The following is a 24,059-nucleotide window of genomic DNA, read 5'->3' as shown; positions in this document are numbered from 1 at the left end:
AAACGTGCGCTAAACATCGAAACACAGCACAACTTAAATTAAACGGGTCAGGATAAATGTTCATTACATATCACAAATAATGCATTACAGAAACTAAACTACACATAATACTCTCTAATATGTACATTATGTATATCAGAAAAAAAATACCTACGCGCTATGCATGTGCAACCCCATCTGAATTACTGCAGCTCGTTTATTTGGTCAACGTTTTTTAAACTTAGAGCATACTACACCCTAGCCCCTATGCTTGTTAAACCCTTAGTGAAAACAAGAAACGTGCCCCAAACATCGAAACACGACACAACTTAAATTAAACTGGCCAGGATAAATGTTCATTACGTATCACAAATAATGCATTGCCGAAACTAAACTACGCATTATACTCTACAATATGTACATTATGTATAGATGTTTATTCCATGGTTCAGCACAACAAAAGCACCGACAAACAGACTGTGGACATTTCTACACTTCGTCGAGTCAGTCAGTCTATTTATCTGCTCACCACCGGTGCCGGTGAAAGTGCCTTCAGAAAGGTTAAGACTATTGCCGAATGCCTTGATGATGAACTAATCAATGCTGCCAAAGGTTCTTCAAACAGGTGAGCAACCGTCGATCTCAATCTCAATCTCATCACTTTTTTATTCTAATCTATGATGTCAATTTGTTTGTATTGACAGCTACGCCATAAAGAAGAAGGATGAGATTGAGAGAGTTGCTAAGGCTAAGAAATCGGCGACGTCCGCCGCAAATACACAAACGGTGTTCCTCACTAAACAAAACCAGCGGTCATCTGCAATGACAATAACCGCAGAGATTTAAGAGAGAAGAGATATTGAAATCGTGATCTGCAATGACAATAACCGTAGAGATTTAGGGAGAGTAAATTGTGGCAGTTACCATAACAAACATCTGCATATACCAAATATATCCTTTTTTGATTTTTTAATGATTATAATTTAAGTTCAGTTGGCAATATTTGGGGCCGTTAGATCTCCAGATTAAATGGACGAGATTGAAAAGGACAATAGAACAAAATATACAAAAAGGAAATGAATACATCCATATATATATATATATATATATATATATATATAGGGGAGCGTTATTCTCCTTTTCACATCTTAGATCCTTTTTCCTTCTTAATATTACGCGTTAGATCTAAGGCATCAACGGATCAGATTGATTCTATAAAACTGGTTCCGTGTTGCATTATAGAAGGTGGTTATATGCATTACAGGGTTATTATTGACATTTGACGGAAAAGTAACTGCCACATTTTGGTATCTGCGAACAATGCACCACATGGTCACGAGTAATGCATATAATTGACTATATAATGCACAATATGTGAACTGCAATGCATACGAATAAGATGTACCATGTTATGATGTTTGGACACACGTTTCTTGTTTCCCCTAAGGGTTTAATAAGCTTAAGGGCGAGGGTATACTACGTAGACACGTATATAATCTTCACATGGTAACGAGTAATGGATATAATTGACTATATAATGCACAATTTGTGAACTGCAATGCATACGAACAAGATGTGCTGTGTTATGATGTGTGACACACGTTTCTTGTTTCCCCTAAGGGTTTAATAAGCTTAGGGGCTAGGGTATAGTACGTACGCATTAATAACAAATTATAAAACGATACGAATAATTCACCAAATTGTCACGAGTAATGGATGTTATTAACTATATTATATTTGGTTTTCTGTGCGATTATTGTGGTTGAAATCGTACTGATGTCGTCGATGTTCCTGTAAATCATGCGTTTCTATGCTTTTTATTTTCGAATCTGTACAATATTGACTTTTGCAATTGATTTTTGAGGTAAACCTGTTTTTTTTGGTCGTTTTGGTTGATGAAAATGTACTGATTTTGGTCGATAAGCTAATCGGTTTTGGATTTTGAGGTTGTCTTGCAGATACGGAATGACAAAAAGAGGATGTTCTTTCAAATCCCAACCATCACATGTTGATATTATGCATTGTTATTCTATTCCATGTTGCAATGTGGATTTAACATTTTCCCCTTGTTTGATGTATTATGTGACTTGTGTTGTACATGGGTCAAAGAGTGAATGCAATATTTGTATGTTCATTACTTGATCGAATCTGTACATTATGTAGCTATTTCTATACATTATTTATACTGTTTTATGCATCATTTGACTGCTGTTGTACATAAGTCGAAGAGTGAATGCAATATTTATATGTTCATTATTTGTGTGATTCTGTACATTATTTGGCTATTTGAATGCATTATTTATCATGTTTTATGCATCATGTGACTGCTGTTGTATATGGGTCAAAGAGTGAATGAAATATTTGTATGTTCATTACTTGACCGGATCTGTAAATTATGTAGTTATTTTAGTGCATTATTTATCATGGTTTATGCTTTATGTGATTGCTGTTGGACATGGGACAATGAGTGATTGCAATATTCATGGTGTATTTTTTGATTTATTCTGAACATTATTTGATTATTAAAATGCATTATGTATCAGTTTTTAGGCATTATTTTGATGCTTCTGTACAAGGGTGTATAAGTGAAAGCAGTATAACTGTCCACATTATTTTATTCAGTATGTACATTATGTAACTAATTGTATGTTATTATTTTGTATGTTGTACAACATCAAAGCAGCTAAGATTGGACATCGACGAGGCGGTCGATGATATACTGCCAGTAGGAATTCCCCATAAATTGTGGGAGCGATTATCAGAGGACGGGACTAGTACAGCTCCGGAAGAGACGGAGGATAGGAAACCAAGGGGTAGGAATGTCGACCATCTGTATTGTCGACGAACCCCTATAGATTTTCTGAATTGTATAAAGAGTTTAACTCCACGGCAGAAGGAAGCCGTCACGGAACTTGTACATGAGTCTAAGAGTGAATGCAATATTTGTACATTATTTAGCTATTTCTATGCATTATTTATCCTGTTTTGCTGTTGTACATGAGTCTAAGAGTGAATGCAATATTTGTATGTTCATTACTTGAGTGATTATGTACATAATTTAGCTATTTTAATGCATAATTTATCCTGTTTTATGCATCACGTGGTTGCTGTTGTACATGGGACAAAGAATGGTCGCCTAGCCCCCAGACGAATTACTGCAGCTCGTGTATTTGGACAACGTTATTTTGACTTAGAACATACTATACCCTAGCCCCCTAGCCTTGATAAACCCTTAGGGAAAATAAGAAACGTGCGCTAAACATCGAAACACAGCACAACTTAAATTAAACGGGTCAGGATAAATGTTCATTACGTATCACAAATAATGCATTACAGAAACTAAACTACGCATTATACTCTACCATATGTACATTATGTTTATCAGAAAAAAAATACCTACGCGCTATGCATGTGCAACGCCATCCGAATTACTGAAGCTCGTGTATTTGGACAACATTTTTTAGATTTAGAACATACTACACCCTAGCCACTAGGCTTGTTAAACCCTTAGGGAAAACAAGAAATGTGCGCCATACATCGAAACACGGCCCAACTTAAATTAAACGGGTCAGGATAAATGTTCATTACGTATCACAAATAATGCATTACAGAAACTAAACTACACATAATACTCTCTAATATGTACATTATGTATATCAGAAAAAAAATACCTACGCGCTATGCATGTGCAACCCCATCTGAATTACTGCAGCTCGTTTATTTGGACAACGTTTTTTAAACTTAGAGCATACTACACCCTAGCCCAGCCTTGTTAAACCCATAGAGAAAACAAGAAATGTGCGCCAAACATCGAAACACAGCACAACTTAAATTAAACGGGTCAGGATAAATGTTCATTACGTATCACAAATAATGCATTGCAGAAACTAAACTACGCATTATACTCTACCATATGTACATTATGTTTATCAGAAAAAAAAATACCTACGCGCTATGCATGTGCAACCCCATCTGAATTACTGAAGCTCGTGTATTTGGACAACATTTTTTAGACTTAGAACATGCTACACCCTAGCCACTAGGCTTGTTAAACCCTTAGGGAAAACAAGAAATGTGCGCCAAACATCGAAACACGGCCCAACTTAAATTAAACGGGTCAGGATAAATGTTCATTACATATCACAAATAATGCATTACAGAAACTAAACTACACATAATACTCTCTAATATGTACATTATGTATATCAGAAAAAAAATACCTACGCGCTATGCATGTGCAACCCCATCTGAATTACTGCAGCTCGTTTATTTGGACAACGTTTTTTAAACTTAGAGCATACTACACCCTAGCCCCTATGCTTGTTAAACCCTTAGTGAAAACAAGAAACGTGCCCCAAACATCGAAACAAGGCACAACTTAAATTAAACTGGCCAGGATAAATGTTCATTACGTATCACAAATAATACATTGCAGAAACTAAACTACGCATTATACTCTACAATATGTACATTATGTATAGATGTTTATTCCATGGTTCAGCACAACAAAAGCACCGACAAACAGACTGTGGACATTTCTACACTTCGTCGAGTCAATCAGTCTATTTATCTGCTCACCACCGGTGCCGGTGAAAGTGCCTTCAGAAAGGTTAAGACTATTGCCGAATGCCTTGATGATGAACTAATCAATGCTGCCAAAGGTTCTTCAAACAGGTGAGCAACCGTCGATCTCAATCTCAATCTCATCACTTTTTTATTCTAATCTATGATGTCAATTTGTTTGTATTGACAGCTACGCCATAAAGAAGAAGGATGAGATTGAGAGAGTTGCTAAGGCTAAGAAATCGGCGACGTCCGCCGCAAATACACAAACGGTGTTCCTCACTAAACAAAACCAGCGGTGATCTGCAATGACAATAACCGCAGAGATTTAAGAGAGAAGAGATATTGAAATCGTGATCTGCAATGACAATAACCGTTGAGATTTAGGGAGAGTAAATCGTGGCAGTTACCATAACAAACATCTGCATATACCAAATATATCCTTTTTTGATTTTTTAATGATTATAATTTAAGTTCAGTTGGCAATATTTGGGGCCGTTAGATCTCCAGATTAAATGGACGAGATTGAAAAGAACAATAGAACAAAATATACAAAAAGGAAATGAATACATCCATATATATATATATATATATATATATATATATATATATAGGGGAGCGTTATTCTCCTTTTCACATCTTAGATCCTTTTTCCTTCTTAATATTACGCGTTAGATCTAAGGCATCAACGGATCAGATTGATTCTATAAAACTGGTTCCGTGTTGCATTATAGAAGGTGGTTGTATGCATTACAGGGTTATTATTGACATTTGACGGAAAAGTAACTGCCACATTTTGGTATCTGCTAACAATGCACCACATGGTCACGAGTAATGCATATAATTGACTATATAATGCACAATATGTGAACTGCAATGCATACGAATAAGATGTACCATGTTATGATGTTTGGACACACGTTTCTTGTTTCCCCTAAGGGTTTAATAAGCTTAGGGGCTAGGGTATACTACGTAGACACGTATATAATCTTCACATGGTAACGAGTAATGGATATAATTGACTATATAATGCACAATTTGTGAACTGCAATGCATACGAACAAGATGTGCTGTGTTATGATGTTTGACACACGTTTCTTGTTTCCCCTAAGGGTTTAATAAGCTTAGGGGCTAGGGTATAGTACGTACGCATTAATAACAAATTATAAAACGATACGAATAATTCACCAAATTGTCACGAGTAATGGATGTTATTAACTATGTAATGCACAATATGTGAACTGCAATGCATACGAATAAGATGTACCATGTTATGATGTTTGACACACGTTTCTTGTTTCCCCTAAGGGTTTAATAAGCTTAGGGGCTAGGGTATAGTACGTAGACATTACTAACAAATTGTTGTTGTTGGAATATACGTATGTACATTATTTGGTTTAGGTAGTGCATTATGTAGCTGTTAATTGTCATTATCTCAGTATATTATGCATTATTAGAGGTATTGTGTATATGGGTTAATCAACGGATTGAAGATTACATACGTGCATTTAGTAATGTCTACGTACTATACCCTAGCCCCTAAGCTTATTAAACCCTTAGGGGAAACAAGAAACGTGTGTCAAACATCATAACATGGTACATCTTATTCGTATGCATTGCAGTTCACATATTGTGCATTATATAGTTAATAACATCCATTACTCGTGACAATTTGGTGAATTATTCGTATCGTTTTATAATTTGTTATTAATGCGTACGTACTATACCCTAGCCCCTAAGCTTATTAAACCCTTAGGGGAAACAAGAAACGTGTGTCAAACATCATAACACAGTACATCTTGTTCGTATGCATTGCAGTTCACAAATTGTGCATTATATAGTCAATTATATCCATTACTCGTTACCATGTGAAGATTACATACGTGTCTACGTACTATACCCTAGCCCCTAAGCTTATTAAACCCTTAGGGGAAACAAGAAACGTGTGTCCAAACATCATAACATGGTACATCTTATTCGTATGCATTGCAGTTCACATATTGTGCATTATATAGTCAATTATATGCATTACTCGTGACCATGTGGTGCATTATTCGTAGCGGTTTCCAGCCATTATTAGATTACTATTGTACCCTCATAATGCACAAAATAGGACAAATAATGCAACACGGGATTAATTACCCAATGTTGATCTTGACCGTCCATTTCTCTAATCTAATGGCTGATATTAAGAAGGAAAAAGGAGGAAATATAGGAAAAGGAAATGAATACATCCCTATATATATATATATATATATATATATATAGGGTTTTGATCTATGCAAAACTGGATTTAAATACAGAAACGCAGAACAATATCATAATTAGGGCACTTTTAGGTCATAATTAGGTAATTTGTAGGTCATGCTAACAAAGCATGACCTAAAACGATCTTAGTATGACATTAAATCCAAATATTATAATATGACCTAAAATTGCTTAATTATGACCTTCCGTGTTTTTGGTTAATTATTGACCATTAGATCATCTAATCCTAGGGCTGAGATTTGGTCTGCATTTCTGGATTTAAACACATACTTATTTTGATCATCTCCCTATATATATATATATAGGGATGTATTCATTTCCTTTTTGTATCTTTTGTTCTTTGTTCTTTTTAATCTCAGCCCTACGATTTTGTCATCCGACGGTTAGATTGGTGCCACGTGTCATTTAATAATGCAGATTTTCAGTTGAATAGTGCACACCGACTAATAATGCACCATTATAGTGTAATAATGCAGATCATCTGGACCGTTGATGAATGAGATCTAACAGCCCATATTAAGAAGAATAAAGGATCTAAGGGATGAATAGGAGAATAACGCTCCCATATATATATATATATATATATATATATATATATATATATATATATATATATATATATATATATATATATATATATATATATGGGAGCATTATTCTCCTATTGCCCCCTTAGTGTCTATTTCCTTCTTAATATCAGCCATTAGATTAGAGAAATGGACGGTCAAGATCAAAATTGGGTAATTAATCTCGTATTACATTATTGGTCATATTTTGTGCATTGTGAGGGTACAATAGTAATCCAATAATGGTTTCAAAATGGAAGTTCCGATAATTAAGCAGGAGACCTTCCATCTATTCACTCCATCCCATCAATCCACGATCAAACCTTTCTCCCCTAATTCAAAACCCTTGAAACCCTAGCTGCCCCTCAACACCGAGAGAAACCTCCTTCACCATCAATTCTCACCATGAAAAGCTCAATCAATCGCCGATACAAACTCAAAAAGTTGTGTTCTAAGTTCGCGCACGCCGTCGGTCGTCGATTCGGTTGCTCCCAAAACGGTGTGCCTCTAAAGTCCGGATTTTTAGTTATAAATACTCCTATTCGCCGATTGTCGACTTCTAGGAGGCGATATAGTAGACGATTCACATTTTTTAGTGTTTATTTGAAATAATGCTCATGAAATTTTGTTGATGTTTATAAAAAGTTGAATTTTTTGGCATTTGATTTAGGGTTTTTACATTAATGAAGTATTTAGTTGATTTTGGAGTTATATTTGGTTTTCTGTGCGATTATTGTGGTTGAAATCGTACTCATGTCGTCGATGTTCCTGTAAATCATGCGTTTCTATGCTTTTTATTTTCGAATCTGTACAATATTGACTTTTGCAATTGATTTTTGAGGTAAACCTGTTTTTTTTGGTCGTTTTGGTTGATGAAAATGTACTGATTTTGGTCGATAAGCTAATCGGTTTTGGATTTTGAGGTTGTCTTGCAGATACGGAATGACGAAAAGAGGATGTTCTTTCAAATCCCAACCATCACATGTTGATATTATGCATTGTTATTCTATTCCATGTTGCAATGTGGATTTAACATTTTCCCCTTGTTTGATGTATTATGTGACTTGTGTTGTACATGGGTCAAAGAGTGAATGCAATATTTGTATGTTCATTACTTGATCGAATCTGTACATTATGTAGCTATTTCTATACATTATTTATACTGTTTTATGCATCATTTGACTGCTGTTGTACATAAGTCGAAGAGTGAATGCAATATTTATATGTTCATTATTTGTGTGATTCTGTACATTATTTGGCTATTTGAATGCATTATTTATCATGTTTTATGCATCATGTGACTGCTGTTGTATATGGGTCAAAGAGTGAATGAAATATTTGTATGTTCATTACTTGACCGGATCTGTAAATTATGTAGTTATTTTAGTGCATTATTTATCATGGTTTATGCTTTATGTGATTGTTGTTGGACATGGGACAATGAGTGATTGCAATATTCATGGTGTATTTTTTTATTTATTCTGAACATTATTTGATTATTAAAATGCATTATGTATCAGTTTTTAGGCATTATTTTGATGCTTCTGTACAAGGGTGTATAAGTGAAAGCAGTATAACTGTCCACATTATTTTATTCAGTATGTACATTATGTAACTAATTGTATGTTATTATTTTGTATGTTGTACAACATCAAAGCAGCTAAGATTGGACATCGACGAGGCGGTCGATGATATACTGCCAGTAGGAATTCCCCAGAAATTGTGGGAGCGATTATCAGAGGACGGGACTAGTACAGCTCCGGAAGAGACGGAGGATAGGAAACCAAGGGGTAGGAATGTCGACCATCTGTATTGTCGACGAACCCCTACAGATTTTCTGAATTGTATAAAGAGTTTAACTCCACGGCAGAAGGAAGCCGTCACGGAACTTGTACATGAGTCTAAGAGTGAATGCAATATTTGTACATTATTTAGCTATTTCTATGCATTATTTATCTTGTTTTGCTGTTGTACATGAGTCTAAGAGTGAATGCAATATTTGTATGTTCATTACTTGAGTGATTATGTACATAATTTGGCTATTTGAATGCATAATTTATCCTGTTTTATGCATCACGTGGTTGCTGTTGTACATGGGACAAAGAATGGTCGCCTAGCCCCCAGACGAATTACTGCAGCTCGTGTATTTGGACAACGTTATTTAGACTTAGAACATACTACACCCTAGCCCCCTAGCCTTGTTAAACCCTTAGGGAAAACAAGAAACGTGCGCTAAACATCGAAACACAGCACAACTTAAATTAAACGGTGTTCATTACGTATCACAAATAATGCATTACAGAAACTAAACTACGCATTATACTCTACCATATGTACATTATGTTTATCAGAAAAAAAATACCTACGCGCTATGCATGTGCAACCCCATCCGAATTACTGAAGCTCGTGTATTTGGACAACATTTTTTAGACTTAGAACATACTACACCCTAGCCACTAGGCTTGTTAAACCCTTAGGGAAAACAAGAAATGTGCGCCATACATCGAAACACGGCCCAACTTAAATTAAACGGGTCAGGATAAATGTTCATTACGTATCACAAATAATGCATTACAGAAACTAAACTACGCATAATACTCTACAATATGTACATTATGTATATCGAAAAAAAATACCTACGCGCTATGCATGTGCAACCCCATCTGAATTACTGCAGCTCGTGTATTTGGACAGCGTTTTTTAAAGTTAGAACATACTACACCCTAGCCACTAGGCTTGTTAAACCCTTAGGGAAAACAAGAAATGTGCGCCATACATCGAAACACGGCCCAACTTAAATTAAACGGGTCAGGATAAATGTTCATTACGTATCACAAATAATGCATTACAGAAACTAAACTACGCATAATACTCTACAATATATACATTATGTATATCAGAAAAAAAATACCTACGCGCTATGCATGTGCAACCCCATCTGAATTACTGCAGCTCGTGTATTTGGACAACGTTTTTTAGACTTAGAACATACTACACCCTAGCCTCTAGGCTTGGTAAACCCTTAGGGAAAACAAAAAACGTGCGCCAAACATCGAAACATGGCACAACTTAAATTAAACGGGTCATGATAAATGTTCATTACATATAAAAAATAATGCATTACAGAAACTAAACTGTGCATTATACTATATAATATGTAGTTTATGTATATCAGTAAAAAAAAACCTACGCGCTATGAATGTGCAACCCCAGATGAATTACTGCAGCTCGTGTATTTGGACAACATTTTTTAGACTTAGAACATACTACACCCTAGCTCAGCCTTGTTAAACCCTTAGAGAAAACAAGATATGTGCGCCAAACATCGAAACACAGCACAACTTAAATTAAACGGGTCAGGATAAATGTTCATTACGTATCACAAATAATGCATTGCAGAAACTAAACTACGCATTATACTCTACCATATGTACATTATGTTTATCAGAAAAAAAAAATACCTACGCGCTATGCATGTGCAACCCCATCTGAATTACTGAAGCTCGTGTATTTGGACAACATTTTTTAGACTTAGAACATACTACACCCTAGCCACTAGGCTTGTTAAACCCTTAGGGAAAACAAGAAATGTGCGCCAAACATCGAAACACGGCCCAACTTAAATTAAACGGGTCAGGATAAATGTTCATTACGTATCACAAATAATGCATTACAGAAACTAAACTACACATAATACTCTACAATATGTACATTATGTATATCAGAAAAAAATACCTACGCGCTATGCATGTGCAACCCCATCTGATATACATAAAATACACGTATGTAATCTTCACATGGTAACGTATGTAATCTTCACATGGTAACGAGTAATGGATATAATTGACTATATAATGCACAATTTGTAAACTGCAATGCATACGAACAAGATGTGCTGTGTTATGATGTTTGACACACGTTTCTTGTTTCCCCTAAGGGTTTAATAAGCTTAGGGGCTAGGGTATAGTACGTACGCATTAATAACAAATTATAAAACGATACGAATAATTCACCAAATTGTCACGAGTAATAGATGTTATTAACTATATAATGCACAATATGTGAACTGCAATGCATACGAATAAGATGTACCATGTTATGATGTTTGACACACGTTTCTTGTTTCCCCTAAGGGTTTAATAAGCTTAGGGGCTAGGGTATAGTACGTAGACATTACTAACAAATTGTTGTTATTGGAATATACGTATGTGCATTATTTGGTTTAGGTAGTGCATTATGTAGCTGTTAATTGTCATTATCTCAGTATATTATGCATTTAGTAATGTCTACGTACTAGACCCTAGCCCCTAAGCTTATTAAACCCTTAGGGGAAACAAGAAACGTGTGTCAAACATCATAACATGGTACATCTTATTCGTATCCATTGCAGTTCACATATTGTGCATTATATAGTTAATAACATCCATTACTCGTGACAATTTGGTGAATTATTCGTATCGTTTTATAATTTGTTATTAATGAGTACGTACTATACCCTAGCCCCTAAGCTTATTAAAGCCTTAGGGGAAACAAGAAACGTGTGTCAAACATCATAACACAGCACATCTTGTTCGTATGCATTGCAGTTCACAAATTGTGCATTATATAGTAAATTTTATCCATTACTCGTTACCATGTGAAGATTACATACATGTCTACGTACTATACCCTAACCCATAAGCTTATTAAACCCTTAGGGGAAACAAGAAACGTGTGTCAAACATCATAACACAGCACATCTTGTTCGTATGCATTGCAGTTCACATATTGTGCATTATATAGGCAATTATATGCATTACTCGTGACCATGTGGTGCATTATTCGTAGCGGTTTCCAGCCATTATTAGATTACTATTGTACCCTCATAATGCACAAAATAGGACAAATGATGCAACACGGGATTAATTACCCAATGTTGATCTTGACCGTCCATTTCTCTAATCTAATGGCTGATATTAAGAAGGAAAAAAGAGGAAATATAGGAAAAGGAAATGAATACATCCCTATATATATTGCTAACTATTGAAGTTGCTAACTCATCAATGTAGTGTATTAAAAATATCAACACTGTGACATTAAAATGTCAACACATAATATCAACACAATAAATTGAGGTTCCACAAAATTATATGTAGACATTTTAATGTCATCGTGTTGACATTTTTAACACACTGTTTTGATGAGCTAACAGAGTTAACAACTTAAATAATTAGCAATTGATCACACCCCTGTAACTGATATACATTTTATGCCTATACTGCAATAGTCAACCATCTACGCTGCAATCCACATATTACTATCTTGGAATATGTAAATGTCTACTAAATGAATATTGCTAGAACGTTGTGACTAAGGGTGGTCGTCTATATACTTGATAAATGGATAAACTATAAAAAAATTAGTCCATGTAATGATTTGACTTTGTTGTAAATCGAAGAGTAAGTAGCGGCAATTTGTCCGATCGACCAGAGGTTGATCCAAATTCCTAACAAACTTGTTTTGAGAAAAATCCGAAGATGAGGGGAGCAACTGCAACAGATGAAGAGCCAATCCCGTTATTGCAATTAGGAGTTGCATCGCCTCCGCCTTCGCCTTCGCCTATGGCTGTGGATGACTTATTCAACTCCGACCAATCAGATAAAAGAACTGGTTTTCCTCTTTCTCTCTCCTCTCCTCTCCTCTCCTCCTCCGCATTTGCATTAATTTGTAATTAATCGTTTGTTTTGAAGGGAATACATGGACGGCGTCGGCGCATATCATCACCGGCGTGATCGGCTCCGGGGTGCTGTCGCTCGCTTGGAGCATGGCGCAGCTGGGCTGGATTTGGGGCCCACTTCTGATGCTTCTCTTCGCCGCTGTTACCTTGTTCTCTTCCTTCCTCATCTCCAACTGCTACCGATCTCCCGATCCTGACTACGGCCCTTCCAGAAACACATCTTACATTGCTGCTGTTCAATCTAATTTGGGTGGGTGACTATTTTTTAAATCTGGTGCTTGTTTTGTGAATTTCTTGCTTACAATTTGTGCCTCTAATCGAGATGAGGAATGGAACTAGTTATTGATTGTATTATCACATTTATTTGATTGAAGATCCGGAGATTAGGTTGTGCTCCTCTTCTACAAATCTACTCATTCCATCCCGTAAAAATATGTGCATATGGAATGGCGTGAGAATTAACGAACAATTGATAAAGTAAGAGAGAAAAAAAGGAGGAGAATGGTAGATAAAGTAGTGTTAGTGGATAGTGAGACTCATAATATTTCTTGCTCCGTCCGTGAAACATTGTGCACTTTTGCCATTTGGGTCCGTCTGCGAAATGTTGTCCACTTTGCTTTTTTTTCATTTTTGATAAATGTGACCCACTTTCCACTAACTTATTACACTCACATTCTATTATAATACTAATACTAATTTGTAAATGTGGAACCCACGGCTCTTTTTTTCTACTCATTTTTTCTTCACATTTCTTAAAACCCGTGTTGATTTCAATGTGTACAATATTTCGTGGAGGGAGGAAGTATTAGTGTTTAATAAGTTGTAATGGTGAGCCATGGTGGTATGAGTTATAAAATGAATTGATGTATATGGGTGATGAGTTGAGACAATTTTCCTTAATGGAAATGCCAATACGTTTATGGGACGGAAGGAAATGGAAAGTGCGCAAATTTTTATGGGACGGAGGAAGTATAATAAGAGTAATGAGCATTTGTTCATTGCAGGGAAGAAGAATGCTTGGATATGTGGAGTGCTTATACAGATGAATCTCTACGGAACAGGAGTTGCGTATACGATTACAACTGCGCTCTGCCTGAGGTCTTCTTCTCACCCTCACCGGTTAAATTTGCATTTGGCTTCATTAGGGAATACTCCCTCCGTCCCAAGGAATATGGTGGCACAGGATTTTATGTAGATTTATTTTTTGTGTTAGGTAGAGAGGTTTCTATTGGGTGGGCAAACTAAAAAGGAAAGTAAGTCATCTTCGATGGGAGGGAGGGAGGGAGTAGTATTTATCTTTCAATGATTTACCACATGATTGCAGTATGATTTATATGTTCATCTGTATCCTAATTTAAAATTTGAAACTGGAAAAGTTGTTAATGTTGAACATCTACATATGGTAAATCATACATGCTATTCAACCCATATATATAGAGGTACTCTGAATCTCCCCATTAATGATATACAGAGCAATAGAGAGATCAAATTGTGACAAGGGGAATGGATCTGATGCTCCTTGTGATTCAGGAAATGGATGGTACATGCTGTTGTTTGGACTAGTTCAAATATTCATGTCACAGATTCCTGATTTCCACAGTATGGAGTGGGTTTCCATAGCTGCTGCAATAATGTCTTTTGCCTATTCCTCAATCGCGTTAGGGCTCGGGGCAGCGAAGGTTATAGGTACGACTACTCGTTGACAAGCCAATTATTGCACGCCACGGAAAACATAATGCATTGTTCTTCATGCGTATGCCAGGAAATAGGGCGGTCCAGGGCAGCCTCGTTGGAGTTTCGACTTCCACTGCAATGCAGAAAGTATGGCGAGTTTCTCAAGCAGTTGGTGATGTCGCCTTCGCCTATCCATACACCATGATCGTACTCGAAATTCAGGTACCTATCTACATTCCAGTTGAGAAACAAATTTGTTATTTGGTGACACTGAAAAAAAAACATGCAAATGAATGTCAAGGACACTCTGAAATCCCCTCCATCAGAGAGGAAAACGATGAAGAAGGCGTCGGCTTTTTCAATCTGCATCACGACATTCTTCTACCTAAGCTGCGGAGGCTTTGGCTATGCAGCCTTTGGAGACCAGACGCCCGGTGATCTCCTGACGGGATTCGGGGACTTTGGGCCCCGCTGGCTCATTGACTTTGCCAACGCCTGCGTCGTTCTTCACTTGATCGGAGGGTACCAGGTGTACTCTCAACCATTGTTTGCAATGGTGGATAAGTGGATGGCGAATCAGTTTCCGAGAAGCTCATTTGTCGCAACAAACCATGTTGCGAAGGTGCCATCGTTGCCGCCCTTGAGCTTAAATGTGCAGAGGCTGGTTTTCAGGACGGCATACGTTGCATCGACGACGGGAGTAGCGATGAGCTTCCCGTATTTCAACCAGGTTTTGGGAATTTTAGGAACGATAAACTTTTGGCCGTTGGCGATATATTTTCCGGTGGAAATGTGGCTTAGGCAGAATAAGGTTAGTCCATGGTCCAAAATGTGGACCATTTTCCGGAGCTTTAGTGTAGTTTGCTTTATCGTAAATTTGTATATTTTTGCTGGATCCATTGAAGGAATCTTGGCTGCTCGTTTCAGCTAGCAACTCTGATTGCATTTGCTTATAATTGTACCCTTAACTCATGTATTAGTTCACATAACTATTCATTTTTTGTTGTCAATGATTCAATTTTTCTGCTGTTGTTGCTAGATTCATGTCTGTGAAGTGAATGTTATTAGTTTACACGTCACTTGTAAATTCGTGTTCAAATCCAAATACATGACACGATCCCTTGAGTATAAGATACTCATTCGGGAAATCACATACATGAAATTAGCAACCGATTCGAATTTGAGGTAGTTATTCCCTCTTTTGTTTATATCCTAATTCTTTCTTTTTGATTTAATATGTTAGCTTAAGTCAAAATCTTCCATTCAAACAAATTAATCGTTTTTTTTTAGTTTTTAGAAGCTTATTCAGTGACTCACTTCCTTGTCCGTTTGATACTTAGGGTATGTTCAGTTTTCAGTTTTAAAATTTAGCAGATCTATATCTAGGTTAGAATTGAATGGGAATGGCCCACCAAGGCGTGTCCACTGTGATGTTTAGTTTGCATGGAGTTACTCCACCAGCTTTGGTAATTTAAATAATTTATTTTAATGCTTCCATTTAGACACTGACCGAATTAAACCCCATCCAAAGAGGGGAAAACGACAAAGACAGGGGCAATAATGTAATCAGGACACCATTTCCGGATTTTTCTCATGAACTAAAAAATTAGCGTATAATGTCATGAACTTTATATTCTGTCGCCGTTTTCCCATGACGGGTTTTTCGGCCATGAAGCAAGATGACATGGTTGCTGAGTGTATAAGCCGACGTGGCTATTGACGTGTCAAACTGCCATAAAAGTCAAAAAATATTTCTATTTTCTGATTTTTCCCACGAACTAATTTTTTTTAGTTGACATGTCCTTTTAAGCTGATGTGGTTGCTGAGTAAGTAATGACGTGTTAAAATTATGCTTACTCGTATTTTAACGCACAAAATCCTCAAATTTAGCCTAATTCACTCTCCATTCTTACCCTAAATTCACACCCCTTGTAACACCCCCTACCGACTATCACTCAGCCGAATAGGTGACGTTACAAAGTGGTACCATCCGTTATGGTGAATAAAAAAAATCCAATCTATCCATTAATCTATTCGTGATAGTTCGGAAATTATTTACAAACACAGTGGAAGCGCTATTACAAGTATTCAAATCCTATACATGCCGCATCTAATCAGACTTGATACATATGCTGGAAATTGTGATTAATGACATGCCAAGGATACAACACTAGCCCAACAAATGTGAAGGAATATCAATAGGTACTTACCGAGCCAAAGCCAATCAACTTGTACCACTTCTATCACTTTAATAATAATCCTCTACAAGAAATAAACACATTATTCTTTAAACCTTCCATTACTCATTTGATTTTTTGATTGTTTTTCAACATGTTCATGCTAAAGCCTAAAGCTATTCAAGATGAACTAGGAGAAATGGAGTGTGAGAGAGATCCAAAGCAAAACTTTATTCCTAATACAAGTATCAAAGCTCTCCTCGATCACAAAACAAGATAAATGTATATATTTAGGTGGTGCTCGGGGTCCAAGATAAAATAATACCAAGATATAATCTAGGATTGAGTTGTGGGATTATTTTAGTCATAGGGGATTTAACTATGACTAATTATCCAATGATTATGCATCTAGGATTGAGTTACGAGAATGAATCTAATGAACCAAACACATTACAAATTTAATCCTGAATACAATCTTGCAAACCGAACACCCCCTAGAGAATAGGTAGATTACAAATATAACAGAATTATTATTACTGACAGTATGGAGTTTACAATACAAATAGTCTCTAGGGAAATGTTATTTGCTATTGTCGTTGGGAAACACTAGATTAAGCAAAGTATGAATATGAAGAAGATGCATCAGCAAGGACCTGCAAATTCCATATTAACTTTGTCAATTAGGATTCATTTTGCATGCAAGTCATCAAAAGGTAGAATTGTTGTACCTCTAGTTGGTATTCGTCAAATGATTCTTTATTTACATGGCAAGTGTCTGCATGGGTACGTCGGAATTCAGCAACCGCTTTAGTAACAGTGGATTTCAAAGGCGATGGAACGGGCCAGCAGAGTAACATGCTTCGGCAACCATCTGGAACATTTGCATTTCAAGTATAAGAAAAACACCTACTAATTTACATGTATAAAAGGACAGAATAACAACAATCTTAAGTCGATCGTATGATCTTCATCGTTGAAAATTTGTTCATGTGCAGTTCAAGTGAAAATATAATCCCCGAGGTGGTGTTCGGTTTCCAAGATAAAATAATACGAGATACAATCTAGGATTGAGTTGTGAGATTATTTTAGTCATAGGGGTTATCTCATGATTATCCATCTAGGATTGAGTTGTGGGGTTGAATCTCATGAACCAAACATACTAAAAGTGTGAAAAGTGTCAGAAGAACTAAAAGAACTCTTTCCACAGTATTTAAACCAAACAATTTTCTTAAGTCATACTGTTGCCAAACGCATAAGAACAGTTTCGGATGTAAGCACAGCACAAGAACCCGAGATTTCATTTTCAGGCAAGCTGGGGTTCTTAAGATTTTCACCACACACTTTGAAATTGTTGACGGCCATCTTTTCATCAACTTCAGGATACATTGCGCAGCAAGCCTGGGAACCAATACACACATATAATCAAAAATTGCCACAAGGGGAGAACAATGTATTATCTATACATGCACAAGTAGGACATAGTATTCTCAAGCCAGGAACCATTAGCCATAGCATGATAATAAGATCAAAGGAGAGGAAAAGAGTTTCAGAACTCACCATCTCACACTTTCATAACTATATAAACAAAGTTTAAGTAGGTCGTCCATTAGAACTGTGACATGTTTGGATGCAAACATGTTCCTGCTGGTACGGAACAAATGATATGATGACTGTGATGATCTCCAAGTATTATGCATATAAGCTTTCTCTGTTAGGGCCCACCTAGGCCTAATACAGAACCATTCAGCTATTAGGGCTATGATATTTTTGTAAAAACATCGAAGTACATAAACATGGTATACGCCCACCTTCGTTTTCCTTTTAAATGTGATGAGACGATAAAATTAACTGGAGGCTCTACTACAACAGTAGATTCAAGGGCCTGCCTGTGATTATACCACTCTTCATATTCAGCATTTCCTGTAGGATCGTAGAGAAGAATGATTATAATATCAACCACCGACATAAGTATATCGGTCCTTACAGGGTATTCTCACCATGATTTCCTAATGTATCCATTATACGAATGACAAGTAGCAATAAAATGCTATCATCAGACTTCACCTTCAACAAATATCTGTAAAATCATGGTAGTGTGAGTTTAAAGGGACATGAATGTTAAGACATTAAGAGTAAAGGAAAAGATATTTACTTGCAGGTTTCATAGATGACTCCAGCAGCCATTTCCCGTAATTCTGTGCTGCCAACACATGAGCCTGTTGCCCCAGCAATCAGAAAAGGAGAAGCTCCTGCCTCTTTAACCATCCCATTCTCAGAGGACGGCCTGAAATCAGGTAAACATGATAACACACCTTGTAATGAAGAGTAAACCTGTAGAAGACACTTTAAATTGATCTTTCTCATCTCCTGGGCATTAAAAAGTACAAATAAGTTAGTCAGTATAAAGTAATCAATCCAAAAACAGAACAAAGAAAAGCTCTCATGCAAGATATCTGTTTTTAATATATTATATAATAGAAGTGTGATCAATTGCTAACTTTTCGTAAATCGCTAACTTGATAACTCATCAATGCAGCATCTAAAAAACATCAACACGATGACATTAGTATTGTCAACACAAATTTAGTTGATATACTTGTGTCTAACATCTATTTTTTAAAAGTCAACACAAAGATAATGTCATCGTGTCGACATTTTTTAGATACTATGTTGATGAGTTAGCAAGATAGCAATTTAACAAAAGTTAGCATTATAATACACCCTTATAATATACTCCATATGTTCCATAGTAGTGGAGGCATTTCTTTATGGCACGGAGATCAAGAAAAAGGTGTGTAATGTATTAAACAAAAAGATAATAGAGTAGGAGGGAGGAAAAAGTAGAGAGAATAAAGTAGGAGAGAGGTAAAAGTAAGTGAGAAAAATGTGTTGACTTTTACTAAAAAGGGAAATGACTTCATTGCTATGACCCGTACTAAAATGGCAAAATGACTCTACTACTATGAAACGGAGGGAGTATATATATAGGGATCAGAAAAGGAGAAGCTCCTGCCTCTTTAACCGTCCCATTCTCAGAGGATGGCCTGAAATCAAGTAAAACATGATAACACACCTTGTAATGAAGAGTTAACTTGTTGAAGAGTAACTTTAGAGTGATCTTTCTCGTCTCCTGGGCATTAAAAAGTACAAATAAGTTAGTCAGTATAAAAATAAACAATCTAAAAATAGAACAAAGAAAATCCCTAATGCAAGATATCTATTTTTCATATATTATATAATAGAAGTGTGATCAATTTCTAATTTTTCTTAAATTTCTAACTTACTAACTCATCAATGCAACATCTAAAAAATGTCAATAGACGTTGGTATGTCAACACAAATCTAGTTAATATACTTGTGTCTTTGTGTTTTGTGTTGACATCTATTGTTATAAGTCAACACAAAGACATAAGCATGTTAACTAAATTTGTGTTAACATACTAACATCTATTGATGTCATAGTATTGACATTTCATATATATATATATATGAAAATGATCAATACAAAAATTGATCTCAATATAAAATCCATACCAAATACTGACCATGAGATTTGACAATCTAAGGGTTAATAGTTAAAAAAAACACCAAGGGTCATTATAAAGCAATTTTAGGTTATATTATAAAATTCGGGTTTGAGGTCATTTTAAGATCATTTTATGTCATCCTTACTAGAATGACGTAAACATTAGCTTACAATGACCTAAAAATGAATTCCATATGCTTGGTTCAGCATTTTCATTTCTGTATTAAGAATGAGTTTTGCATATATCAAAACCGGTCTCTTTAAGTTATTCAATACATAACATTCTAAAATTGGTATGCTAAAAAACTACGCCTATAAGAGATATAAACTAGTATTGAAAATATCAACTAGCATTTGTCTATAATTTAAACTACACTTATTTAGGGAGATAATAGTAAGAGATATATATAGCTTAAGGGGATACACATACCCATCAAAGGGGGTGTTAAAGATCATATAAGAGAACTGGATTCATGTATACCTGGGTGGGAATGGATTTTAGATTGGCATATTGTCAGTAGGTCATCTAGAGCGGATTCAAAGTGCAGCTTTAGAAGCTCATTTGCAAAACTTATTTCATCCTCAATGGGAACATGCCACTTTGGCCCCATTATTGGCTTATCTAGTGAAAAATCTTTTATGTCAACCCACTGAGGACCATATACAATCTATTTTGAAATATGGGAATTGTCAAGAATCATTAACATAGCTTTTTGAAGACCTACCAAGCCTGATTCAGTATCTCGTTTCTCTCTAATCCTGAACTCATGGTAATGTCATTTTATATGTTCATTTCTATCTTGGAAATATTTGTTTATTATGGGACAGCACACTTGTGTTGTGGTGTGGCACACCCAAATATTTGGATAAAGCATGCAATAAGTGGCGTTAGGAAAAGTATATCCAGTAAATTGAAGCTAAAACAAACCTTCCAAGATGTTGAATCAAATGCAGAACTAAGAACTTCTTTGAATTGCTCTCTGTAAGATAAAAGTGCTGGACCTCCATTACTGATTGCCTCTGAGAGTACTTTTAACTGATACTCAATAGCAGTTTCAAGAGCTGGTGATAGAATTGATTTTTCCTAGAAATGATACAACCGTGAATAAAGAATTCCAGCAGAACTTAAACCCATCAATGACATTTATAGAATAACAACCTTTCTTGAGGACGACGCATTAGAAGTTGCTCTCTTTCTGTAACCTGTTTTAGGTGTCCCTTCCAAAGAAGTGGTAACTGACTCTAAAATTGGTTTGATTAGTTGAAAGATTGCATCTTGTGGATTTGAATGAACACATGCACTGCAAAGTAGTCCGATTTCTGCTATTGCTCCAGGAAGAATACTTGTCGTGACAAACTCGGAAATTTTCTTGAGAGCCTATCGAGATTATTACAAGTTCAGAGCATCTTCTGATAAAGTGAGACCAAGACAATCTAAATATACTGAAACTAAATATATAGGTTCATGTATAGCCCAAGTACCTGCATGTACAGAGAAGCCGAGAGCCTCCCAAGCAATATTTCTAGCATACAAAAGTAGTATGGCCCCTCCTTCACCAGGAAAGTCAGTCCCTGAAGTTGATGGTATATGAGTGCCTTCATTCCTGCAGCACCACTGACTACTTATTCCCAAGGTTCAGTAATAAAGAGAAACCACCAAACAATTCTAACAAACAATGAAAATGAACTATTTTGAACTTTGTTTTTAACAAAAAGAAGGTGTAATATATAATAGTATCATCTTACAGTACACTACTAGGTTCCAAGTTTTGGAGTAAAGAAAATAGCCTGCACAAGAACACATCAAGCCACTCTGAGAAGCAAAATGATGGGAGCAGTGACCCTTCGGTTTTATCATCCACTATCGACATGTGCAAATGAAAGATTACAAGATTAATACTAAAGTATATTACACATCCTTAAACTATATGGCTTGAGTAAAGAGCCTCATGTAGAACAGTAAAATATAAATGTATGCGGAAAAGTAAATAGACATAGTAGAGAAGAGTAGTAGGTGTAGGGATCTTTTATTACTCAACATAGGCCACATATATATAGTATAAGAAACTAAGCTAGGCTATGTCACCTCACTGATATGGGACAGAATACTAATATTCTTAACACCTCACATTGGAGAATATAGAACCAAGCAATTTTATAGTGGCCAAGGTTTTGGGAGGATCATTGGCATCCATACCAAGCAGAGCATTAGATAAAGATGTCATCAGTAAATTAGCATATGGATCAGATCCATTGTCCATAGGCAAAGCTGTTAAAGAGGTAAGGAGCAGTGATCTTCTGGCGAATGCTACAGATGCCACGGCACTCTCAGCAAATGAATCAGATCCATTGTCCATAGGCAAAGCTGTTAAAGAGGCAAGGAACAGTGATCTTCCGGCGAATGCTACAGATGCCACGGTACTCTTCAACTGGTGTGTCGCTGTCATCTGATAGACACACATCAAGTAAGTTACAAAAAAAAGGTAGTCATGATGAGTAGTAGTAAAGCAGGAAATTCTCATAGACTTCCTCATGTAGGACTTACTGTCTCCAAAGCCATGTAGAACCTAGATGCTAGAAAAGGTAAAACCAAAGATGGCTCAACATATGACAAGATAGATGTTGCAGTTGCTACTGTTTCAGATAAGTGCTCATTTTTGCTATATTGGCCACGATCAATTAACTTCAGTATGGTATTCACAAAATAAACCCTTTCAGACTTCGTCAGGAATAGTCCAGATTGTTTGCTGCTATCTTTGCTCCTGGAATAGTACTCTTTCAGAAATTTTATCATCATAGTTCAGATTAGTCGTTCTGAAGATTCCCTAGTCCATATACACCACATGGCAATCTTATTTGGTATACCTCACTATAATATCTTGCCAAATGGAAATATATAGCATACATGGCCAAATGATTATAATAGCATAATATGATGTTTTAAGGAAATTTTTATAATTCTCATATATAAAATGATTATCATATTGCACTAAAATAATTATCATATTGCTATTCTTTTATATTGATATATAAAATCTAAATTATATTTATTTATTTTACGAAATTATTTATCTTTTTTTATTAATATATACATAAATTAAATTATATTAGCATCGCACACCATAAGTTTAATATGTGAATGATTATACAATGAAATTCTATTTTTTTAATTTCTCATTACACAAACTATATAATGATTAGAGGGAACATCTTTTATGGTACCAACTTTGTCAAACTCTCATTTTAGGTCCGCAAACTTTGAAAATATCATTTGAGTTCCGTCAAATATCAAACGAAGTACTTTTTACTATTTCCAAGTTTTTATGGATGAAAAGACCTTTAAGGTTATATATTCTAATAAACTTTTCACATACTTGTATTTTTTATAAATATCTTTACTATATATTTTTGACAAATTTTATAAATATAATTTGACCTTCAACATTATCACCTAATTTTGTGACATGAAGAAAAGTTCATTCTTCAACTTTTTTTTAATCAAATAATTTTAAAATGTTTTTGAGGTATGAATACTCTTAAAAATTAATGTCACTGTAAAAATATCGATTAAGATAGTTAATAATAATAAA

General features: G+C 35.6%; 2 protein-coding genes across 2 annotated transcripts; one reads left to right on the top strand and one right to left on the bottom strand.

The window, feature by feature from the left end:
• Positions 1-12,793: 12,793 nt before the first annotated feature.
• On the top strand, positions 12,794-15,804 carry LOC121750728 (probable amino acid permease 7). The gene is made up of 6 exons (XM_042145326.1): positions 12,794-13,025; positions 13,106-13,342; positions 14,097-14,190; positions 14,564-14,778; positions 14,855-14,988; positions 15,068-15,804. The coding sequence occupies exons 1-6, from the start codon at positions 12,893-12,895 to the stop codon at positions 15,695-15,697; spliced, it is 1,443 nt and encodes a 480-aa protein (XP_042001260.1). The 5' UTR covers positions 12,794-12,892; the 3' UTR covers positions 15,698-15,804.
• Positions 15,805-17,392: 1,588 nt separating this feature from the next.
• LOC121752820 (proteasome activator subunit 4-like) lies at positions 17,393-23,266 on the bottom strand. Its single transcript, XM_042147909.1, has 13 exons — positions 23,015-23,266; positions 22,667-22,916; positions 21,952-22,073; positions 21,629-21,847; positions 21,398-21,553; positions 20,017-20,073; positions 19,096-19,310; positions 18,941-19,020; positions 18,752-18,863; positions 18,501-18,671; positions 18,283-18,341; positions 17,672-17,814; positions 17,393-17,596 (listed from the first exon to the last, which is right to left on the bottom strand). Exons 1-13 carry the CDS (start codon positions 23,264-23,266, stop codon positions 17,555-17,557), a joined length of 1,878 nt encoding a protein of 625 aa, XP_042003843.1. The 3' UTR covers positions 17,393-17,554.
• Between the last annotated feature and the right edge of the window lie 793 nt (positions 23,267-24,059).

Source organism: Salvia splendens, chromosome 10 (genome assembly GCF_004379255.2).
Source record: "Salvia splendens isolate huo1 chromosome 10, SspV2, whole genome shotgun sequence".
In the NCBI taxonomy this organism is placed as follows: Eukaryota; Viridiplantae; Streptophyta; class Magnoliopsida; order Lamiales; family Lamiaceae; genus Salvia; species Salvia splendens.
This window is presented reverse-complemented; position numbering and strand designations above follow the sequence as displayed.

Excerpts from the sequence above, each read along its gene's own strand:
- LOC121750728 (XM_042145326.1), top strand. The coding sequence starts at position 12,893 with ATGAGGGGAGCAACTGCAACAGATGAAGAGCCAATCCCGTTATTGCAA. Across the intron at positions 14,191-14,563 it reads ACAACTGCGCTCTGCCTGAG|AGCAATAGAGAGATCAAATT; the intron begins GTCTTCTTCTCA and ends AATGATATACAG. Across the intron at positions 14,779-14,854 it reads CGGGGCAGCGAAGGTTATAG|GAAATAGGGCGGTCCAGGGC; the intron begins GTACGACTACTC and ends TGCGTATGCCAG.
- LOC121752820 (XM_042147909.1), bottom strand. The coding sequence starts at position 23,266 with ATGATGATAAAATTTCTGAAAGAGTACTATTCCAGGAGCAAAGATAGC. Across the intron at positions 21,554-21,628 it reads ATGCGTCGTCCTCAAGAAAG|GAAAAATCAATTCTATCACC; the intron begins GTTGTTATTCTA and ends TATCATTTCTAG. Across the intron at positions 18,864-18,940 it reads GGATACATTAGGAAATCATG|GAAATGCTGAATATGAAGAG; the intron begins GTGAGAATACCC and ends ACGATCCTACAG.